Source organism: Vombatus ursinus, unplaced genomic scaffold, assembly GCF_900497805.2.
Source record: "Vombatus ursinus unplaced genomic scaffold, bare-nosed wombat genome assembly UNPS02014774.1, whole genome shotgun sequence".
Taxonomy (NCBI): Eukaryota; Metazoa; Chordata; class Mammalia; order Diprotodontia; family Vombatidae; genus Vombatus; species Vombatus ursinus.
The window spans coordinates 4,933,869-4,953,796 of record NW_020954552.1 but is presented as its reverse complement, the minus strand read 5'-3'; the positions used below and the strand labels follow the sequence as shown (position 1 = coordinate 4,953,796).

At 37.7% G+C, this 19,928-nt stretch overlaps 1 protein-coding gene across 1 annotated transcript in view; it reads left to right on the top strand.

Moving 5' to 3' along the window:
* The window catches only part of ADGRV1 (adhesion G protein-coupled receptor V1), a 645,475-nt gene that overhangs the window by 154,765 nt on the left and 470,782 nt on the right, over positions 1–19,928 (top strand). Inside the window, exons 54-60 of the mRNA XM_027864178.1 lie at positions 672–870; positions 1,941–2,160; positions 4,333–4,572; positions 6,533–6,682; positions 9,712–10,185; positions 12,814–12,957; positions 17,057–17,231. Of these exons, the coding sequence (XP_027719979.1) occupies positions 672–870; positions 1,941–2,160; positions 4,333–4,572; positions 6,533–6,682; positions 9,712–10,185; positions 12,814–12,957; positions 17,057–17,231 (1,602 nt within the window). The remainder of the gene's footprint in view (positions 1–671; positions 871–1,940; positions 2,161–4,332; positions 4,573–6,532; positions 6,683–9,711; positions 10,186–12,813; positions 12,958–17,056; positions 17,232–19,928) is intronic.

The following is a 19,928-nucleotide window of genomic DNA, read 5'->3' as shown; positions in this document are numbered from 1 at the left end:
TAAGTGCTGATCTGCTTAGTAGAAGGAATTCCACATTGCTTAGGTCTCTATGTACGAAACCACAGGGTAGAATAAGCCAAACCAAAACAACAAAAATCCAAAACCCAAAGCAATCACCACAGAATATTCTAGGTCACTTGCATCAGTTTATAGAAGGCAATGGTGGTATTGTAGATAGAGCATTCTCACTGGAGTCAGAGGACCAGGGTTCAAATATTGCCTTCTTAGACCAGTCATTTAACCTCTTCAGACCTTAGTTTCCTCATCTGTAAAATGAAGAAGTAATTAGATGGCCTCTGAGGACTTTTCTAACTCTAAATTTATGACCTTTTGATTATTTTATGGGAAAATATCACTATCTTGTGGACTCTTAGGCAATTGCTGTTGAACTCTATTTCAGCCAAGTTATATTTTTTCAACTAAAAATACAAATCATATGTGATCTCTTCTGTTATTCATTGGCATCTTTCTTCACATTAATAATGACTTAAAGGACTGGATAATTGAAGTTTAATGTAGATTATGTGGCATATAGTTATTAGAATAATTAAAAACTTCAGTTAAATCTTCATCTTTACCTTCCTTAATTGCAAAAAGAAGAAATTCATGATTTCCCTTTGGATGGCTTCTGATAAAGTGTGTTTGCTACTAACTCTGAATTCTTGTCATAGTGGAAGAAGACATTGGGATGATCATGATTCCAGTAGTGAGGCTGCATGGAACGTACGGCAGCGTGACAGCTGATTTTGTCTCCCAAAGCATTTCTGCCCTTCCTGGTGAGGATTACCGTGTTCGCGGTGACTCGGTCACCTTTCACCATGGAGATAACCTAAGTTTTATAAATGTCTCTATCATAGATGATGACGAAAGGTAATGGAGCTGATGATTTCATTAGTTAGATAATCAGATGTTTAATCATGAATATATGAGAATCCTGTGTCATATCTAGCACAGAAACTCACTGAATTTTGGAGTTGGAAAAAGTCTTAGTGTTCATCTTGTCCAACTAATATCTGACGAAAGTCTCCTCCACAAAATACCAAGTTGCCAGGAATAATTTACTGATTACTGTATGCCAGCCACTGTGCTAAGTTCTGGTGATAGAAAGAGTCCTTGCTTTCAAGGAATTCATACCCTTATGGAGGAGACAACATGTGAAGAGTATGTAAAAAACAAGATCTGTATGGGATAAATTGGAAATAGCTGATGAAGGGAAGGCACTTACATTAAGGGGGATCCAGGTAGTCTTCTTGCAGAAGCCTTTGTTTCAAGACTTACAATGTGGAAGAACCCACGACTTCTTGAAGCAGTCCTTTTCATTTTTGGAGAGCTCTAATTATTTAGGTAGTTTGCCCTGATCTCAAGCCTAAATTTTGTCTTTGTAACTTCTACCCATTGTTCCTCATTCTGCTTAATCCTTTTTGATGATAGCTGTCACATCCCCCCAAACTACATCTTCATCATGTATGTCAAATGAGCCCCTTGTTTTAAAACAAGATTGTAGAAAACACATTCACTGACAGAGAACAATTTGTTACATGCTGGTAAATGGAAAACATCACTTAAATCGAGTTGAAAAATATGCAAAAGGAGTTATATGTATCACTTTCCTAGAATTAGAGGAAATCACTATGTGTGCTTTTTTCTTTTCTCTCAGACTTTTGGAAGTCTGATCAGAATATGGAAAAAACCCCATCCAATTCACTATCTTAATGCACCAAGCAATTAAAAACAGAGGAGGAAAGCGCTAATAACGATTCCTAGGCATTAATGTTGATGTTGATAACTCTCGCTTTTAAATGAGCACCCTCTTTTTACTACTTGGTGTGTGTGCTGTGCATTGAATATGTATGACCAATTTGGAAAATGACTAGTTATTTGGATTTTAGCAGCATTTTAATATGTTTAGACTCAGAGAATTGCTCCTTCTTGCCATACAGTGAATTTGAGGAGCAGTTTGAAATCCTGCTGACGGGAGCTACTGGAGGAGCAGTGCTTGGGCACCACCTAGTGAGCCGAATCACTATTGCTCAGAGTGATGCACCCTATGGACTTGTGCGATTTCTCAACCAAAGCAAAATCACTCTTGCTAATCCCAGTACCGCCCTGATTTTGTCCTTGGTGCTGCAGAGGACTGGAGGACTCTTAGGAGAGATTAAGGTAGAGTTTTCCCTTCCAAAACCTGGAGGTGGAGGTGCGAAAGAGAAAAGGAGCTCCTGTGGGGATTCTTGCTTGTTAAGGTGATTGAAAAGATTACATTTTAGGGAGTTTTGACAGCTCTCTACAGATTATGATGAAGTCAAGGATTATTTCCCATAAACAGCACTTGGTTAGCTAAGTTCATTTTATATTATGTTTCCTTAAGGATCTTCAGAAGGAAGGACAATTTGGTTGTCTTATAGAATAAGATGGTTCAAAGGTGAGAAATGTATATGCAGTGTTACTACCTTGCTTGGTAGATCTTTAAAAATTGTGCTATATGAAGTATTTTTGTTGTATGTTTTGATGTTATTACTATCTTCTGAATTTTTCATTTCTTCCTCTTTAATGACTTAATTAACAATATGTTTTATGTTTTTTGGGTTAGATATGATTTCATTGGAATACAGAATTCCTGGTGAGGGGTTCCAATATAGATCGGCAGAAGTGCGCTTAGAAACTTAATCTTAGAAAGTTGGCTAGGAAACCAAGAGTTTATGTCAACTCAATGAAAAGAATTTAATAGCACCTACTATGTACTAGGAATGTTCTGAGAATTGGGGATACGAAGAAAGAAAAAAAATGCCAGTCCTTGATTTCAAGAAGCTCTGTCTAATGGGGGAGATGACATACAAACAACTATTTACAAGCAAGTTGTATTGGAGATAATGAACAAAGGAAAAATTGTGGCATGGAAGGGGGCAGAAAGCCTTCTTGTGGAAGGTGGGAGGGAAGCCAGTAGATGGGATTGAGAAGGGAGGACAGGCATGGGGGACATCCAGTGAAAATGCCCAAAGTCTGGAGACAGCATGCCTTGTTTGAGGAACCACAGGAGGCCAGTATCATTGGAGCATAGTTATGCAGAGGGGAGAAAGGTATAAGAAGACTAGAAAGGTGAAACTCTCCTCTCTTCCTAACTTCCCTACTGTGAGGAGCACCACCATTCTCCCAGTCACCAAGGCTCAATCTGTCATCTTTGGCTTCTTCTTCTCTCTCACTCCCTTATCTGCAATAAGTGTTTAAGTCCTTTGCTTTTTACTTTTGTAACATCTCACCTATACACTCCTTCTCTCCTCTGACACTGGAACCACCTGGTGTAGGCCCTCATTACCCCATGCCTACATTATTGCAACAGCCTGGTCTCCCTGCCTCAAGTTTTCCCCCAATCCAGTCCATCCTCCATTCAGCTCGAATTTATCTTCCTAAAACTGCAGGTCTGACTATGTCATCTCCGTTTGCTAAATTCCAGAACTTCCTACTACTCTGGCATCAAATATAAAACTCTGTTTTTGTTTAATTCAAAGTGACTGAAGTATCTCCTGACTTCACCTTTGATCTAGGGGAAAGGGTTTAGGAAAGTATTTCTCCTAGATGTGCAAAAAGTTGAGACCATTGTTCTGTGTGAATCAAACTCTTACTTGAAATTTGATACTGTGTTTTATCTTATGGTGAAATTTTGTGTTTTTGGATCAGAGGTGAAGTCAGGAGATACTTCAATTAACTTCGAATTAAACAAAGATATCTTCCTTCTTCTGATATTGCCTTAATCAGGGAATGGGCGAATAGATTATTGGTATTAAGTGGAAAAATCAAGAGTGTCTGCCCCACACAATCTTGGGTCACCACCCTTATTCCATCTTCAGGGAGAGTTTTTCTCTAACCTCAATTATAGAAATGAGTTAGTATTTGAAAAGGATGTTAAAGGACACTGACAGAGTATTGACAAGAGTTTCCTATCCAGGGGGAACCTAGGACTTCAAACTAAAGTACGGTCCTAATATTAACTTGTAATATTTAACCTAAAGAGAGAAAGGGGGTGGGTGGTTGAATTAGTATACTTCTATAGCCTGCCTTTAAAACTGACAGCTCGGTGAATAAAAATCTCACAGATTACTTTGATTCTTTTGGTAACTCTTTGTAAAGTTCCCCACCCCTGCAATATGCTGTTCATTTGTCCATTCATTGCTTCTCAATCTCCCTATATGACTCTGTGCCTGGTTATATGTTATCCCTTCTTTGGTTTCCTATGTTAGTTCTTGTGTCTAAGTTATTAATATTAACATGTTTTGAACCATTACCACTATAGAAATTTCCATTGCCTTTTTATTAATTTATAATTTTGTAATCCTGCAGATTGATTGGGACATATTAGGACCTAATTCACAAGAAGTTTTACCACCACTGAACAGTGACATTGGTGAACCTGTGAGTGGATCCTTCTGTTTTGATGATGGAGAAGGTGGATTGAGAACCATAACTCTAACCATCTTGCCCCATGGAGATGTTGAAGTCCAAGAAATCTTCATTGTAGAGCTTCATATTGTGAAAGGAGAAGCTGAATTAGACCAAAGGGCTAGAAGTGTCTCCCTAGTAGTAAGTTTGTCTTTTGTGGTTTCTTCTGTAAAATTCTGGTTTCATGGGACCACAGATTGTTATCTGGATCAACTTCCTCCTTTTAGAGCTGATGAAAATTAGAGGTGACATGAGTTGGACTGTATTCACCCAGGTAGTAAATAAGGAACTGAGCTAGGTCTTCTCCAAATCAAGTGTACTTTCCACTACACCATGCTGTAGTGTGTTTATTAGAAAAGTTAGTGAAATATTATACAACAGAAAAGACAAGTTAGTGTAGTTTTTTTAAAAAATGACATTATTAATCTTTCTGTTGAGTAGAGTCTGGTGAGTAATTCATGTTAGATCTTGTCTGTCAGGATATATATGCCGCTAAATACAATGCCATTGAATACTGCTTTTAAAAGCTTCCAGAAAATATGGTATCTGAGTACTATATCTCACTTATCTTTTTATGTTTCCTCTGTGCCTAGCACATGCCTTTTATATTGAATATACTCAGTAAATTGAATTAAATTGAATACATTTTAAATTAAATTTAATACTTATTGAATTATACATGTATGTGAGGTGAGCTATTTTTCAGTTATCCTGAAAGTTTGGTTATTATATTTCCATAATTAATGCCCATGAGCACCTGCTTTGTCTACTCCTTCAAGTTGCTCTTGTATTTGTGAGCAGGGTTCCCAAAGGATAGATGGCTGCTACTCACACGGGTTTTGAGGGTACTCTGAGGGTGAAGCAACTAATACCTCTGGTACTGCAGATGTACTTTGTCTCCTCACAGAACCCTTATGCTGTTCCTTCCCTGGGTGTGGGGTCTCTATTGGGATAATTGCTCAGCAGAGCTCCCCCACTCTATACTTCTTTGCTTCTCGATGCTCATTGGACAGGGCAAGTTGTCCTTTGCATCCTGTTGCCAGAGTCATGCTCTTGAAATTCTCAATTGACTGTCTCTCTCTGACAATGGCATAAGGTTTGTGTCAATTCCTTGCTAGAGATGGTGTCTTCTCTTTGGCCAGTAGCTCTGCTATGGGATTGGGGGATAAGTAAAGGAGGAGGATGAAGGAAAAAAAGGCCTCTCCCCCCTGCTGTTCTCTGGTATAGGCTCTGGGGTGTCATACACAAGGCTGCTTCTAGCTTGGACTGATTCAAAGGTATAACAATATCAAATGACTCCAGGCCAGGAGGTTTAGCTATTTAAAGGCCTTCAGGGTCATGGCCCATTTTCCCCCAGCCAATAGATAGACTCCCTGTCTAATTCAGTTAGTGGCATTCATTAAAGGATCACTGGACCAGGCAGGTCCCTTTCTTAATGCTTAGTTTAACACCTTGTTAACACATTCTTAAGCTTTCTGGGCTGGAGGGATGGTCCAAGACCAACTCCCCTTCACCTATATAAACCAATCATAAGTTGCTTTTTTGGAAGAACAATTGATTGATATTTCTAGTATGAACCATTAACATCATGAAGGAGGTGATACATTAGACACATATTAAGTTTATCCTTTGTGATATTCATCAGAGGCTGTGGAGTATAGGTTTCTGTAGATGAAAAATTATATAGAAGTGTTCCATGAACTTCAGGTTTAGAAACCACTCTTTGGCATTGGAGGGCATTGCTTCTCTCATGTCATGAGAGGCAGCAGAGTTATGGTTGGCTTTTGAAGTATGTGGTCTGTCTGGGGTAAATATGGCGTAGAGAAAAGACAAATTAGGCATCTTGGTTGTAACTCATAGAATTCTGAATTTTCACCCCCGTTGTCTGTGGGCTATAGGGCCTGCCTGCTGCAGAGGACAGACAATATAACAAAGATGTCTTGAGGCCCTTTGAGCCTCCCCTGCTTCCCCCGCCATCTCTTTCCTGAGTTAGATTTTGAATGAATTTATGGTGAGTTCCTTCACTTATTGATATTGTTTCACTACTATAATTATTATGTAAGCTGTACAAATCTACTCTGTTTTGTTTGATATTTTCTAGATACAAAAGTTTGGTGATCCAAATGGAATTGTTCAATTTGCTTCTGAATCTTTATCCAAGAAGAATTATGTAGAACCATCAACTTTGGAAGGATCACTTAATATTACATTTTTTGTCAAGCGAGTCCAAGGGGTTACAGGGAATATTACGGTATCATTACTCTCATGTTGTGTTTTGCTAAATACAGTAACACTTCCATTAATCATCGTAGTAAAAGAATGAAATATATTTATTAACTGTACAGGATCCCATTTTTCAGTGAAACTGAAGTGGCAGAAATAACCTTGAGATGAAGGTAGTGATTTGAAGTTTAGTTTATTTCCTAATTCTGTTCTGCCACATTTCTGACCCTTAAAAAAAACATATTTGAAGTCTTTTAAAGTTACATGGTTGGCATGACTTACTGAAATTCTTTTTCATCACTTGGAGGGCATTTAAATACACAATTTTAGGTCTTTTGGGTAGAGGCACTCTGGGGGTTTGGTGCTGGTTGCTTAATAGTGGTGTTTCTGTAAGTCAAAAAAAAATACAAACCAAAATGTATTTTTGTTTGTTTTTGCTAGGCAGTGGGGTTAAGTGACTTGCCCAGGGTCACATAGCTAGTAAGTGTCAAGTGTCTGAGGCTGGATTTGAACTTGGGTCTTCCTGACTCCAGGGCCGGTGGTCTATCTACTGTGCCACCTAGCTGCCCCCCCCAAAAAAATGTATTTCTAAAAAATAGTATTACCTCTTAAACTCACACATTTCTGTCTTTTCCCCAGTCATATGTTGAACTTCATGCAAAGGAAGTGTCTTTCTTAGCTGGAGCCAGAACTGCTTAGCACTAACAAGAAAATATTCAAGCAAGAGGGCTGATCTATGATACAATTAGACCTTGAAGAGACATCAGAAGCTCTCTAGTTCAACTGAACCTGTGATTTCTGGTTCTGAGTCCAATGTTTCCCTAATTTGAAGTCTAAATATTCCACTCAGTACTCAGGTTAGAAAGTTATTACAGTTGCTCATCAGAGGAAGACTTAAGATGATCAGCATATGTCCATCAAAACATTCCATTATTCACTTCCCAGTCTCAAACTTTAGCCTTTTGTTTATGGTTAGGTCTACTCTGACCTGCATTTTTTTTTTTTTTTGTGAGGCAGTTGGGATTAAGTGACTTGCCCAGAATCACACAGCTAGGAAGTATTCTGTGTCTGAGGCTGGATTTGAACTCAGGTCCTCCTGACTCCAAGGCTGGTGCTCTATCCACTGCGCCACCTAGAAGCCCCCCTGACCTGCATTTTTAAGGGGGAAAAATTGGGGAGAAGAGTCCAGACTTGTGATTTCTATGTTGTAGAAACTATCCCAGGGAGGAAACTTCCTATGCCAATGCATATCTCTTCAGTTCTGAAAGTGATAGTCTTAGTGAGTTGCCTGAGGCACTGCGAGATTCCTATAAGACCCTTTTGACCTAATTAGTTAGTCATTCAGGACAGATTTTTAGGCCCCAGGGATGACTGAACTACTTTGTCTTTCTGAGATGATTGGGGTATTATTTTATGCTAGTTAATTGACTTTACTCAGTGACAGTGACTTCAGGAAGCCACAGGATGGTGGCTTGTGCATGCCTGAGTCTCTCCATTTTCCACTAAATATCTGCTTTTGAAGTGGTTAGAATAGTGTGTGACATGGTAAAATATTTGCACATGCCTATTCAGTGACTATGGACATTTTATCTGGAACAGCAGTTCTCCAGTATTTTTGCTCTCAGGGCCCCTTTACATGCTTAGAAATGATTGAGGAATCCCCAAAAGAACTGTCATTTATGTGGATTACATCTATTGATATTTCCTGTATTAGAAATCAAAACATTTTAGTATTATGATGAAAAACAGTTTTGACTTCATGGACTTCCAGAAAGGGTCTCCAGAGTCCCTGGACCACATTTTAAGGAGCTCTGATTTTTTGTTTAGCAAAATTATCCTAATTAGTTTTATAATTCATTGGATTTTCTAGGGTGTTTCAATTAGATTTAGGATGTTGGGTTTCAGTCTCAAAAAACTTATGTAGTTTATGGTGCAGTCATGTACTATACCATGGAACAAACAACTTTCTTATTTTTTGAAGAGTTGAGATTAACTAGCATACTTAAGTTGAATTTTAAATATTCAAAGACAAAATTCTGATTGTGGTATTCCCTATTATATAAATTTTCCAGTGATTATTTACCATAACAGTTCAGCCAAAATTTTCCAAAATATTTTGATTCCCTACTCTGTAAACACCTTCCAGGTACATTTATCATTTTGATCTATTAATGAATTTTCTAAGTTGACATTTTAAAATTGTTAATGTTTCTACTTTCATACATCATTAAATTTGAGTTTTTATTTAACAAGCAGGTGAAAGAATATAGAATTCTAGGTAGATAAATTAGACAGCTAGTTGGTCAGAAAGACTTAGTAGCCCTCCTGCTATGCCAGCTTGTTTTTGGCTCAAATCCTGTCTTTTGCAGGAGGCCCTTCTTGCTCCCCCATCCTCACTGCTAATGCCTTTTCTCTGAGATTGCCTTCCTTTTACATTGCATATATCTTTTATGCACAATTTTTTTTTGCAGATTGTCTCTCCCATTAGAATGTGAGCTCCTTAAAGGCAAAGACCTTGTTTTTTTTTTTGCCTGTTTTTCTTATCCCCAGCAATAGTACCATGCCTGATTCATAAGTAACTAGCTGTTAATTGATTGGCAAACTATATTAATGATAATAGTTTATACTTATAAAATGCAACCACCTTGTGAGAAAGGACATTATCTACAACAACCTTGTGAGGGAAGTAAACTACTATGGTATCCCATTGCACAGATTAGGAAACACAGGCTCAGAGTGGTGAAATTGTGTCATTGGCCACACAGCAAGTCTAGCAGCAAAAAATACACAACCAGGAAAAATAGCTGTAGTGGCAGAATCTAACTTCCATTTAAAGTATCCCACAATGTGTCCAGATAAGTCAGTCATGTGAACTCATAGAATTATTAAAGGAGGGGGAGGAATTAAGTCTTCCTCTTTTGTGATCAAATGTTCTGATTTTTCTTTTTTAAGGACAATCTACTATCTGTAACATTCTGTGTACACCATAGGGGAACATCTAATGGTAAGGTTTTCAACTGATCATTTCATTAAACATTTTTGTTGTCCTTGTTTTAGGTTTATTGGGAACTAAGCAGTGAATTTGATATCATTGGTGATTTCCTTGCCACAAGGGGATTTTTCATGATTCCTGATGGGGAGACTGAGGCCAACTTTGATATTCAATTGCTGCCAGATGATGTTCCTGAAATAGATGAGGATTATGTAATACAACTGGTTTCTGTGGATGGAGGAGCCAAACTGGACAAAGAAAAAAGCTTTATGAGCTTCTCTGTCCCTGCAAACGATGACCCTCATGGAGTGTTTGCTTTGTATGCCCATCGGCAATCTGTAGTGGTTGAGCAAAGCCTCAGTAGATATATCCGAATTAATGTAACTCGGCTTGCTGGAACATTTGGAGATGTAGCTGTGGGGTACCGAATATTGCCCAACTCCCGAGACCGGGCAATTGTGACTGAAAGAACAGAAGGGCATGTGATTGTCAAAGATGGTACCAATTATAAAGTGGACACAGTGCCAATAATTAATCAGGTTTGTAGCATACTCCTCTGATTGATTCCTAGAGTCCTATCACCTTACCCAGCTAATGATTGGCTTACTGTAATATCCAAAGGGACAGATTTAATCACGTAGAACACCACATTTTAATTGTATTGGTAAATTCTAACACTGTATTTTTTCAGCAGTTTTTAAATGGAATGATCCTTTTTTTTACAGGCAGTATCTATAGATTTCTTTCGTTATTGAATTTGACATTTTTTTTTTTGATGAGGCAGTCAGGGTTAAGTGACTTACCGAGGGTCACACAGCTAGTAAGTGTTATGTATCTGAGACTGGATTTGAACTCAGGTCCTCCTGACTCCAAGGCCAGAGCTCTATGCACTGTGCCACCTAACTGCCCCAAATTTGACATTTTTTAGTGAGATAATTCAGAACAAATTCTTTTAAAGGTAGAAGTCAGTAAGCTATTTGTAATTAAGTTTGCATGCAAGTCTTCATAATATACTTGTAACCATATTTTGGTCACCTCTTTTAAAAAACAACTTTTTCTTCATCAATTCTACATAACTTGTGGCTGAAAAACTTATGCAAAAATTATGTAGAAAGACAATAATGGCAACAAGTAACAGTAAACTTTAGGGACTAAAGTACTCACTGCCCAGGGTTTCATTTTGATTGGTACACTACATATCCTTGAATGTTTTTCACTCTTTCTTCCTTTATTTGTCCTTCATCTACCTTGAGCCCCTAGGAAGGACCATAGAAATTTTCTTTTCCATTAATACCTATCATATTTTTGATGATATGTTTTTAAAAAATGAATGGCATCAACAAAAATAATACTAGTAATTACTATAAAATACTTAAAATCTTTCTTACATAGTTTTCTAGTTAGATACAGCATTGATCTTTTATAGCACAAAAAGGTGAACAAATAGAATTTAGGCAGTCTGCACCAGAGAAGCCACTGTCCTTTTCATTGTGTGTATGATTTTGGATGGAATAAGCTATATTACCTGCTTATCGCTCTGGTAATTGTCTTATTCACATTTCCTTATTATGTGTTTGAATGAGTGCTGAGTCTTCTTGAGAGGAGACATTTTTGAGTTATTTTTCTTCTATAGAGGTCTCCACATATTACTTGAGCAGGTAGACTAATCTTAAACAATAATTGATGCATTGCTAAGGTAGATTCTTAGGGCTTGAATACTGGGGCCTTGGCTTTTTAGAATAACCTTTCTTGAGTTCTCAAACTTTGTTTTGAGAAAGGAACTCGGTTCATGGCTTTTTTGCCCAGAATTACAGAGAAATCATAGAATCCCATGATTGTTCATATATCATCAAATCCTACTACAAAACCCCATCTTTTTTTTTGTTTTGTTTTTTAGCCCTTTTAGACATTTCTGAAGCTATGTGGGTAGAAATTGGTCCAGAGTCATAAAGTCACGGAGGTACAGGAGAGACCTTAGAGAACCTGGTATATGGTATAGTGGAAAACACTCTGGATTGGAAGTCTGAAGACCTAGGGTTGAAGCCCAGCTCAGTCATTGCCTATATTGATTTTGGGGAGGTCAGTTTACCTTTCTGGGTTTCTGTTTTCTCATCAATAAAAAGAGAGGGTTGGTCCTCTGGGAGAAAGTTGTAAGACATGGAGCTGGAGAAGTGACAGAGTGTGATAAGCTGAATACAAGGGAAAAGGAAATCGTGAAGGTTATTTGGAGAACTTTGGATTAGCGAAAAAGGTCACAGATTGAATTTTGTGAGAAGAAATTTAGAAAATGAAAAATTGAACTGAAGGAGAAAAGGAAAAATAATGAGAAAAGAGGATTGACAAGAAGGACCAATGGAGAAAGTAGTTGGTAAGGAAAGCTAAGTAAGAAAAGGTAAAATTTTGTCTGAAAAGGGAAAGGAAATTGGTTGTGATTGTCTAGTTACTTTTGAGGGAAAGGAAAGGAAGTTGAATGTGTCTGTAAAGTCATTAAGAAGTGATACAAGGGTATAAAATAGGGATTCTTAACTTTTTTTGTATGTTTTAGACCCCTTTGGCAGTCTGGTGAAGCCTATGAACCCTTTTTCAGAACAATGTTTTAAATTTTATTCTTTGAATTGTCTTAATGCCTGGAGAAGAGGTATGAAAATCCCAGCTAAAGGGCTGCTTACACCTGACTAAAATGTAATTGAGAAATGCTTAAGAAAATAAATTAATATACAGTATTGCATAAATAATGTTGATTTGTGGTTTTCTAAGATCCAGTTTCTATTTGAATTTGAAACCACTGGTCAAAAGGATAACAAGGGAGGTGGCAAGGTTGGTCATTGATTATGCCTCATTCTCCTATGTGGCCAATCCATCTTTTTGATCGCATGTCTCTTTGATGACAACATTTTCAGAGCTTCTCTTCCTGATTTGTAATGTATTGCAATCTAATCACGTACACCATGCACCTCTCCATTGACCTTTAGGTGATCTTCAACTTCAAGTCATCAGATGCTCTAGTGTTCCATAACTCAGACAGACAAAACCAGAAAAACAGAAAGGAAATATATGTTCAATAGAAGTGTTTCTTTAGAACAAAGCCTGGTAGTAAAACTAGTATTATGCTGGTTACTTTGGAAATTTTTAAAAAAGTATTTCAAATAAAAATTGTTCTTTTAAAGATGTTTCTATTCCTGGGTTTGAATTTCACTCTGGAACTGTTAAACGTAATCCATGTTGGTGGACAGTTCTATGGAATGCCAAAAATACTAGAAGAGGCAAAGTCAACTCTTATTGCTATTCCTGAAGAAGCTGCCAATTCTGAGGTAATGGGACTTGCTTTTAGTGCTAAAGAAAACACAAGGGGGCAATATGGAGCTTTTTTTCTTCTTGAAGAATCTGAACCTGTGTTCCTAGGAAAAGGTATATATATATTTAATTTTTATATGTGTGTATATTTGCACATATGCATATACATACTTACATATTTATACATATATGTTTATACATAAAAATGCAGCTCTCCCTAGGAATACATGTTCAGAGATATATTGTCTTTGTGTATATGTGTGTGTATGTATGTATGTATGTATGTATTGAAGTGACCTAGCTTGAGTAAGAAAAGACTTGTAGAACTTACATGGATATTTTAGTAATAATAATAATGATGATGATGATGATGATGATGCTGATGAAAACTAACATTTATATAGTGCTTACTATGTGCCAGGCACTATACTAAGAACTATGCAATTATTATCTTATTTGCTCCTCACAAGAACCTTGGAAAGTAGGTGCTATTATTATAGATGAAGAAACTGAGGCAAACGGAGGTCAAATGACTTGCCCAGGGTCACATCAACTAATGTCTGAGATCAGATTTGAACTCAGATTTTCCAGACTCCAGGCCCAGCACCTCTATCTACTGTACCAACTAAATTTCTTCTTCTACATGTTAATTTTTTATCAATATACATTTAAAGTGTAATATAGACATCTATGAATAAATCGTATTATAATGAATTTTTACCTTTAGCATAAATAGAAATAACAGATCTTTTAGAGATAAGTTAGAGGCTGTATATTGGCTATTTGAGTAGAAGAGATAGTTCACATAACAAAAACTTAAAGAATATAATGTTGATATTTTAGTAACTGCTCAAATAATAATTTTGCTTCATTGTCCTATTTTTTGTGTTTTTTTATTAATTTATTTTGATTTATCAACAATCACTTCCATAAGCTTTTGAGTTCTAAATTTTTCTCCCCCTCCTTCCCTGTCTCCTTCCCCAAGACAGCGCACAATCTTATATAGTTCATTGTTCTAAATATCCTTTTCTTCTCTCATCACATCACCCTCCCCCACTCTCTCAGCTCAGGACCTTACCTCTTTACTGAAAAAATTGAGGGCACTTATCATATGCTCCTTCTTTTTACTTTTCTCTTTATCTCAAAACTAAAAGCACTTGATATCATCCCTAGTGGGATCACCCTCTTCTTGCCAAGTCCAACCATTCTATAATGGACAGGGACTACTTTGCTTCCCAGTATTGGACCAACCAGCTTAAAGTGAATATTCAAGTAGTGGGGAAAAGAATTTTCTCCCTTCTTGGCCCAAGAGAGAATATTACTTTTGACCTAACAAGATCAAAGAGAAAAATAATCTTCTTCATTTTGAATGACATTGTTGTACTTTGAGTGCTCACAATGCCTTTATTTAATTGGCCCAATATAGGAATATTTCAGCAAGTCCCATCCCTCTCCCTGGGATGGCCCTAAGTCTTGGCTTAGCCCACTCATTACCCCATGGCACTGTCATGTGTCTGTATGTAGTGGGAACACCTCCTGCCAGGTGCAGTTCAGGGAATGAGTCACCAGGCACATTTACAGATCATTATTCAGGCACTGCCAGGTTCTTTTCATTAAACCTGTTATCTTTGGAGATGCAGAGCAGGGAGCACAGTGTGAAGTGGTGACCAGCTGAAGTGGAGCAAAGCTTTTGGCTGTTGTGGAGTGCCAGTCTGCTTATGATGGAGAGCCCACCATGGGCCTTTCCCCATCTGGGACCTCGTGATATGTATTTGACTGGGAGCAGGTTCTGTATACCTTTCTTTGTATCTCTAGTGCTTAGCACAGTGCCTGGCACATAGTAGGTGCTTAATGCATACTTATTGAACAACTGATTGCATTATAAGAACCTCTCTTTTTCCTTTTGCCTCCTGTTATCCTGAGTAAGGAGAGGGGGCATTGATATAGACAGTATATATCTGTCCAATAGTCAGCATGGTGGAGTGGATTGAAAGCTGGGTTCAAAATTAGGAAGCTCTCAGTTCAGATCTTGCCTCTGATACCTACTCAGTGTGTCACCCTGGATAAGTCATTAACTATTCAGTAACAAAAACAATAACTAATAATAATAATAATAATAATATCTTTATAGCATTTTATGGTTTATAAAGCACTTTATGAATGTCATCTCATTTTATCTTTATAATAACCCTGGGAGGTAGGTGCTATTATTATCACCATTTTGCAGAAGAGTAACTGGAGGCAGAAGTCAAGTGATTTGCCCAGGGCTAATAAATGTCTGAGGCTGGGATTTGAATCCAGGTGTTTCTGACTGCAGGTTCTCATTCTATCCACTGTACCACCTCGCTGCCTTTTCAGTTCCAGGGGCAGCCCTCTTAAGATTATAAATTTTAGGGCAATCACTGATCTGCATTAGTTGAAGGGGTTTCCTAATGAAGAGTGCTCCATGACTATGAAATCATGCATCCAGTTCATAAAAAGATACATGGCCTAGATCATTAATAACCACTTCATGTAACTTGTGATTTTACAGAAACTGAAGCACAGCCTATGTTGTTGCCTCATTTGGTATATTATCTCCAGCTAGTATCATTGGGAAGTGCTTGCTTTGATCAGGATGTAGAGTTTACTTTTATGGGATAAAGATTTGTATGCCCCAGGGATATTTTTGCCACATTCTGATCTCCTTGAGAAGAAGATACTGAAGAGGATCATGGAATCACCCGGGTTCACAGCCTCAGAGGCAACTTTGGATCACCTTTCATATCCCATCAGTTGCCAAGTCTTGTCAACTTTATTGCTTCAGTAGCTCTCTTCTCTGTCTCCTCTCCATTCTAGGGCTACCACCCTAGTTCAGGCTCTCATCACCTCTCAGCTGGCAATTACATTAGTCTCTTAATTGTTCTTGCATCCATTCTCTCTTCTTTTGAATCAATATTCCTAAGGCACTGGTCTGATCATGTGGTTTCCCAGTCCAGGAAGCTGGAAGATAAAAGACAAACTCATTGGTTTGACTTTTAAAGCCTTTCACCTTTCTAGCTTGCTTTGTTCCAACCAAATGAGATTTTTTTTTTGCAGTTCTCAATACATGCCTTACCATTTTATTTGTCCTTGCCTTCTCAGAGACTTGTCCCCTGTGCCTGGAATTTGCTTCCTTTTCACCTCTGCTTTGTAGCATCCCTAGTCTCCTTCAAAGTTCCACTCAAGTGCCATCTCCTAGATGGAACCAATCCTGAATTCTGCAGCTGCTATGCCCTCCTTACTGGACATTATAGTATATCTACTTTGTATTTTTCTTTGGACATTTTGTTCCTGGCCATCCCTCCCCCCCATCTCCCCATTAATAAGTTCCTTGAGGTTAAGAATTTTTTTTCTTTGTATTCCCAGTGCTTGACATGCAATAGCTCCTTAATAAATGTTGACTAAATGAATGCAAGAATTTTAAAGTTGAAAATGATCTTAGAAATAATGTCTAATCCTCTTGCTTTGTATAAAAGGATACTTTGACAAAATTATTTATTTACAAAATTTCTTTAAAATGTACACATTACAATTATGCACAAAATTTACTCTAAATTTAAGTGAAGTTAAAGTTTAGTTCAGGATGAGTTGTTTTTTTTTTTGTGTGTATGTGTGTGTGTGTGTTTTCCCTTGCTTGCTTAAGAAAGGAGGTTGCTCATAATTTCTATGTTGAAATGGAAGAATTGGTGTCTTTTTATTATACTAGTATTCTTTGGTTTCATGTATTATCTTTATTCTAGTTAACTCCTGAATCTGCCTTCTTAGAATGTCACTACTTGTTCAGCCCTCCATTTTGTAGATAATAAATGTATGAATGATTAAATTTTTTATTTTAAAAAACCTGAAATCCTTAATTCAAATCATAAAACTGTACATACATGTATGCAAATATATATGTGTATATATTTACATATGGGGGATGGGAGGGAGAATTTCAAGAGGTAAGACGTCATTTGGTAGACTTTTCCACCAAGGTGAATGTTCTTAAAATAAACTACCTACATGCAACCTTTTCTTCCTTTAGGAAATATATAACTGTTCCAATTTACAAAGCTAGGATATATTTTTCATCTTTTTTTTTTCTTTCTACCCTAGGTTGGGTTTGATTCTACTGCCTTTCAACTTACCAACATCAATAGCGGCACAAGCTTAGCTATTATATCCAGGAGAGGTACCTATGGTTCTGTTACTGTTACCTGGAGCTCTGGCTATCCCTCCAATTTAGAAATTCCTGAGTTTGTTGACATAGGTGACATTTCACCAAAATTTGGTAAGTATATTTTTTAAATATTCAAATCTATGGGACTTTAGGTGTTTGAATTTTGAGGGGCTACTTCCAGGTTACATTCTGATGTCATGTTAGATAACCTGTTGAGGCTCAGAAGTACACTAGACTGCTTAATGCTAATGATGAGCTCCCTTTTACTGTAGTTGGAAAAGTTTGCCTGGACTTCTCTAGGAGTGCTGTCCAGAAATGTATCTGTTTTGACATTAGAGATGTTGCAACAGAAAACCTATTTCTCAAGGTGCTTCATTCTCAAATGGTGGATTCTTAGTGTCTTAGCTATTTGCATAGTAAAAAGAAGCAGCAGGGCCCCAGAAAACAGCAATTCACAAGTCAGCTGGTAGTAGGGTGGGAAGTCAATTCAGGAGTAGGGTGAGAGGACATATGGTGGAAATAGACCTGATAGCAACTCTGGGAATGTATTGGGAAATTGAAGAGGGACCTTGGGCCAAATGATTTGGAGTTTAGTGAAGACAGCTAGGGGCAGTGAGTTAGAGTGGATTTGGAACTAGAATGCAAGTTGACAAGAGGTGACCAATTCATGAGGTAGCCATTTAAAAACTAATCAAATACGGTGGAGCCAAGATGGCAGAGTAAAATCAGTGCCGTGCTTGAGCTCTCCCCCAAACTTGTCCAAATACCAGTAAAAAATGGCTCTAAACAAATTCTAGAGCGGCAGAACACACAAAAAGACAAAGTGAAACAAATTTCTAGCCCAAGACAAGCTGGATACTTAAACCAAAACAATATATGACAATAGATCAAATGCAGAAGCAGATATGAGAATTCATCTGACTTCTATTATGCCAGACATTAAAGAGACTAAAAAGATTTGCAAAAATAGGTAAAACCATCTTCTTGTTAAATTTTTTTCATTTTGGAAAATGTGGTTTTTTTTTCATTTTAAAAAGGTTATGTTACATGTAATGAGCTTGTTATTTTAAATGAATTAATAAATATTTTTAAATATCACTCTTAAAATGCTATCTACCTCCAGAGAAAACTGATGAACTCTGAGTGCAAACTGAAACATACTTTATTTATTTTCAAAAAATAAAATAGGGGGCAGAACCAAGATGGTGGAGTGAAAGCAGAGACTTGCTTTAGCTCTCACCCAGACCCCTCCAAATACCTATAAAAAATGGCTCTAAACAAATACTAGAGCAGCAGAACCCACAAGAGAACAGAGTGAAACAAATTTCCAGCCCAAGACAATCTGGATATTGATTGGAAAGGTCTATCACACTGGGCTGGGAGAGGAGCGCAGTTCAGCGTGGGTATGTAGGCAAAGACCAGGCCTCAGTGAACCTGGAGTAGGCCTCACGGGACTGAATCTTGGGCAGCTGTGGTGGTTTCCAGACTTCTCAACCCACAAATGCCAAAGACAGCTTAGAAGGTCAGTAGGAAAAGTCTGTGACCATGGTGAGAGAAGCTTGGTCCTAGCTCTAGTCCTGGCGCAGTCCCAGGGCAGCAGCTGCTTCTGGGACTCTCGGCCCACAGATGGAGGGGGGATCGAGCAGCTGATCAGAAGGGTATTGCAGGGATCTTTTTGTTGGTGCTGAGGCAGGGTTCTCTTGCTTTGACCATGCTTGGATCTGGGTTGCTGTTCTGGGTGGCAGTCCTGGGAAGAGGAGGAGCACTGGTGTGTTGGAGCTCGTGGTGGCAGTGGAGAGAGAAAATCCTTCTCACAGTTCCAAGGCAGAAAGGAGTGCTTGTGGTCAATCATAGACCAGAGCACAGGCTAGGAAAGGAGTAAACACCTTGCCTTTGATCATGCCACCTTAGAAGAACTGAAAATTTACAGGTCCCTAGAAGTATCTCTGAAAACAGCTGCACAGAACCCCTGAAGCTTGGGACAGTACATTTTTCACATTGGAAGCAGACTTCTACTTTAACAAAGAGTTTAAAACTCTTTAAAAAGAAATTGGCTGGGATCACCAGCAAACTTTGCAAAAAAAGAGTCAGACCGTAGAATCTTTCTTTGATGACAAAGAAGATCAAAATGTGCAACCAGAAGAAGACAACAAAGTCAAAGCTCTTACATCCAAAGCCTCCAAGAAAAATACGAATCAGTCCCATGCTGTGGAAAAGCTCAAAAAGGATTTTGAGAAGCAAGTAAGAGAAGTAGAGGAAAAACTGGGAAGAGAAATGAGAGTGATGCAAGAATATCCTGAAAAACAAGTCAATAGTTTGCTAAAGGATACCCAAAAAAATACTGAAGAAAATAACACCTTAAAAAATAGACTAACCCAAATGGCAAAAGAGGTCCAAAAAACCAATGAGGGGATGAATGCCTTAAAAAGCAAAATTGGCCAAATGGAAAAGGAAATCCAAAAGCTCACTGAAGAAAATACTTCCTTAAAAATTAGAATAGAGCAAATGGAAGCTAGTGACTATGAGAAATCAAGACAATGTAAAACAAAATCAAAAGAATGAAAAAATAGAAGACTGTGAAATATCTCATTGGAAAAAATAACTGACCTGGAAAATAGATCCAGGAGAGATAATTTAAAAATTATTAGACTACCTGAAAACCATGATCAAAAAAAGAGCCTAGACATCATCTTTCAAGAAATGATCAAGGAAAACCGCCCTGATATTCTACAACCAGAGGACAAAATAGAAATTGAAGGAATGCATGGATCACCTCCTGAAAGAGATTCCCAAAGGAAATTTCTAGGA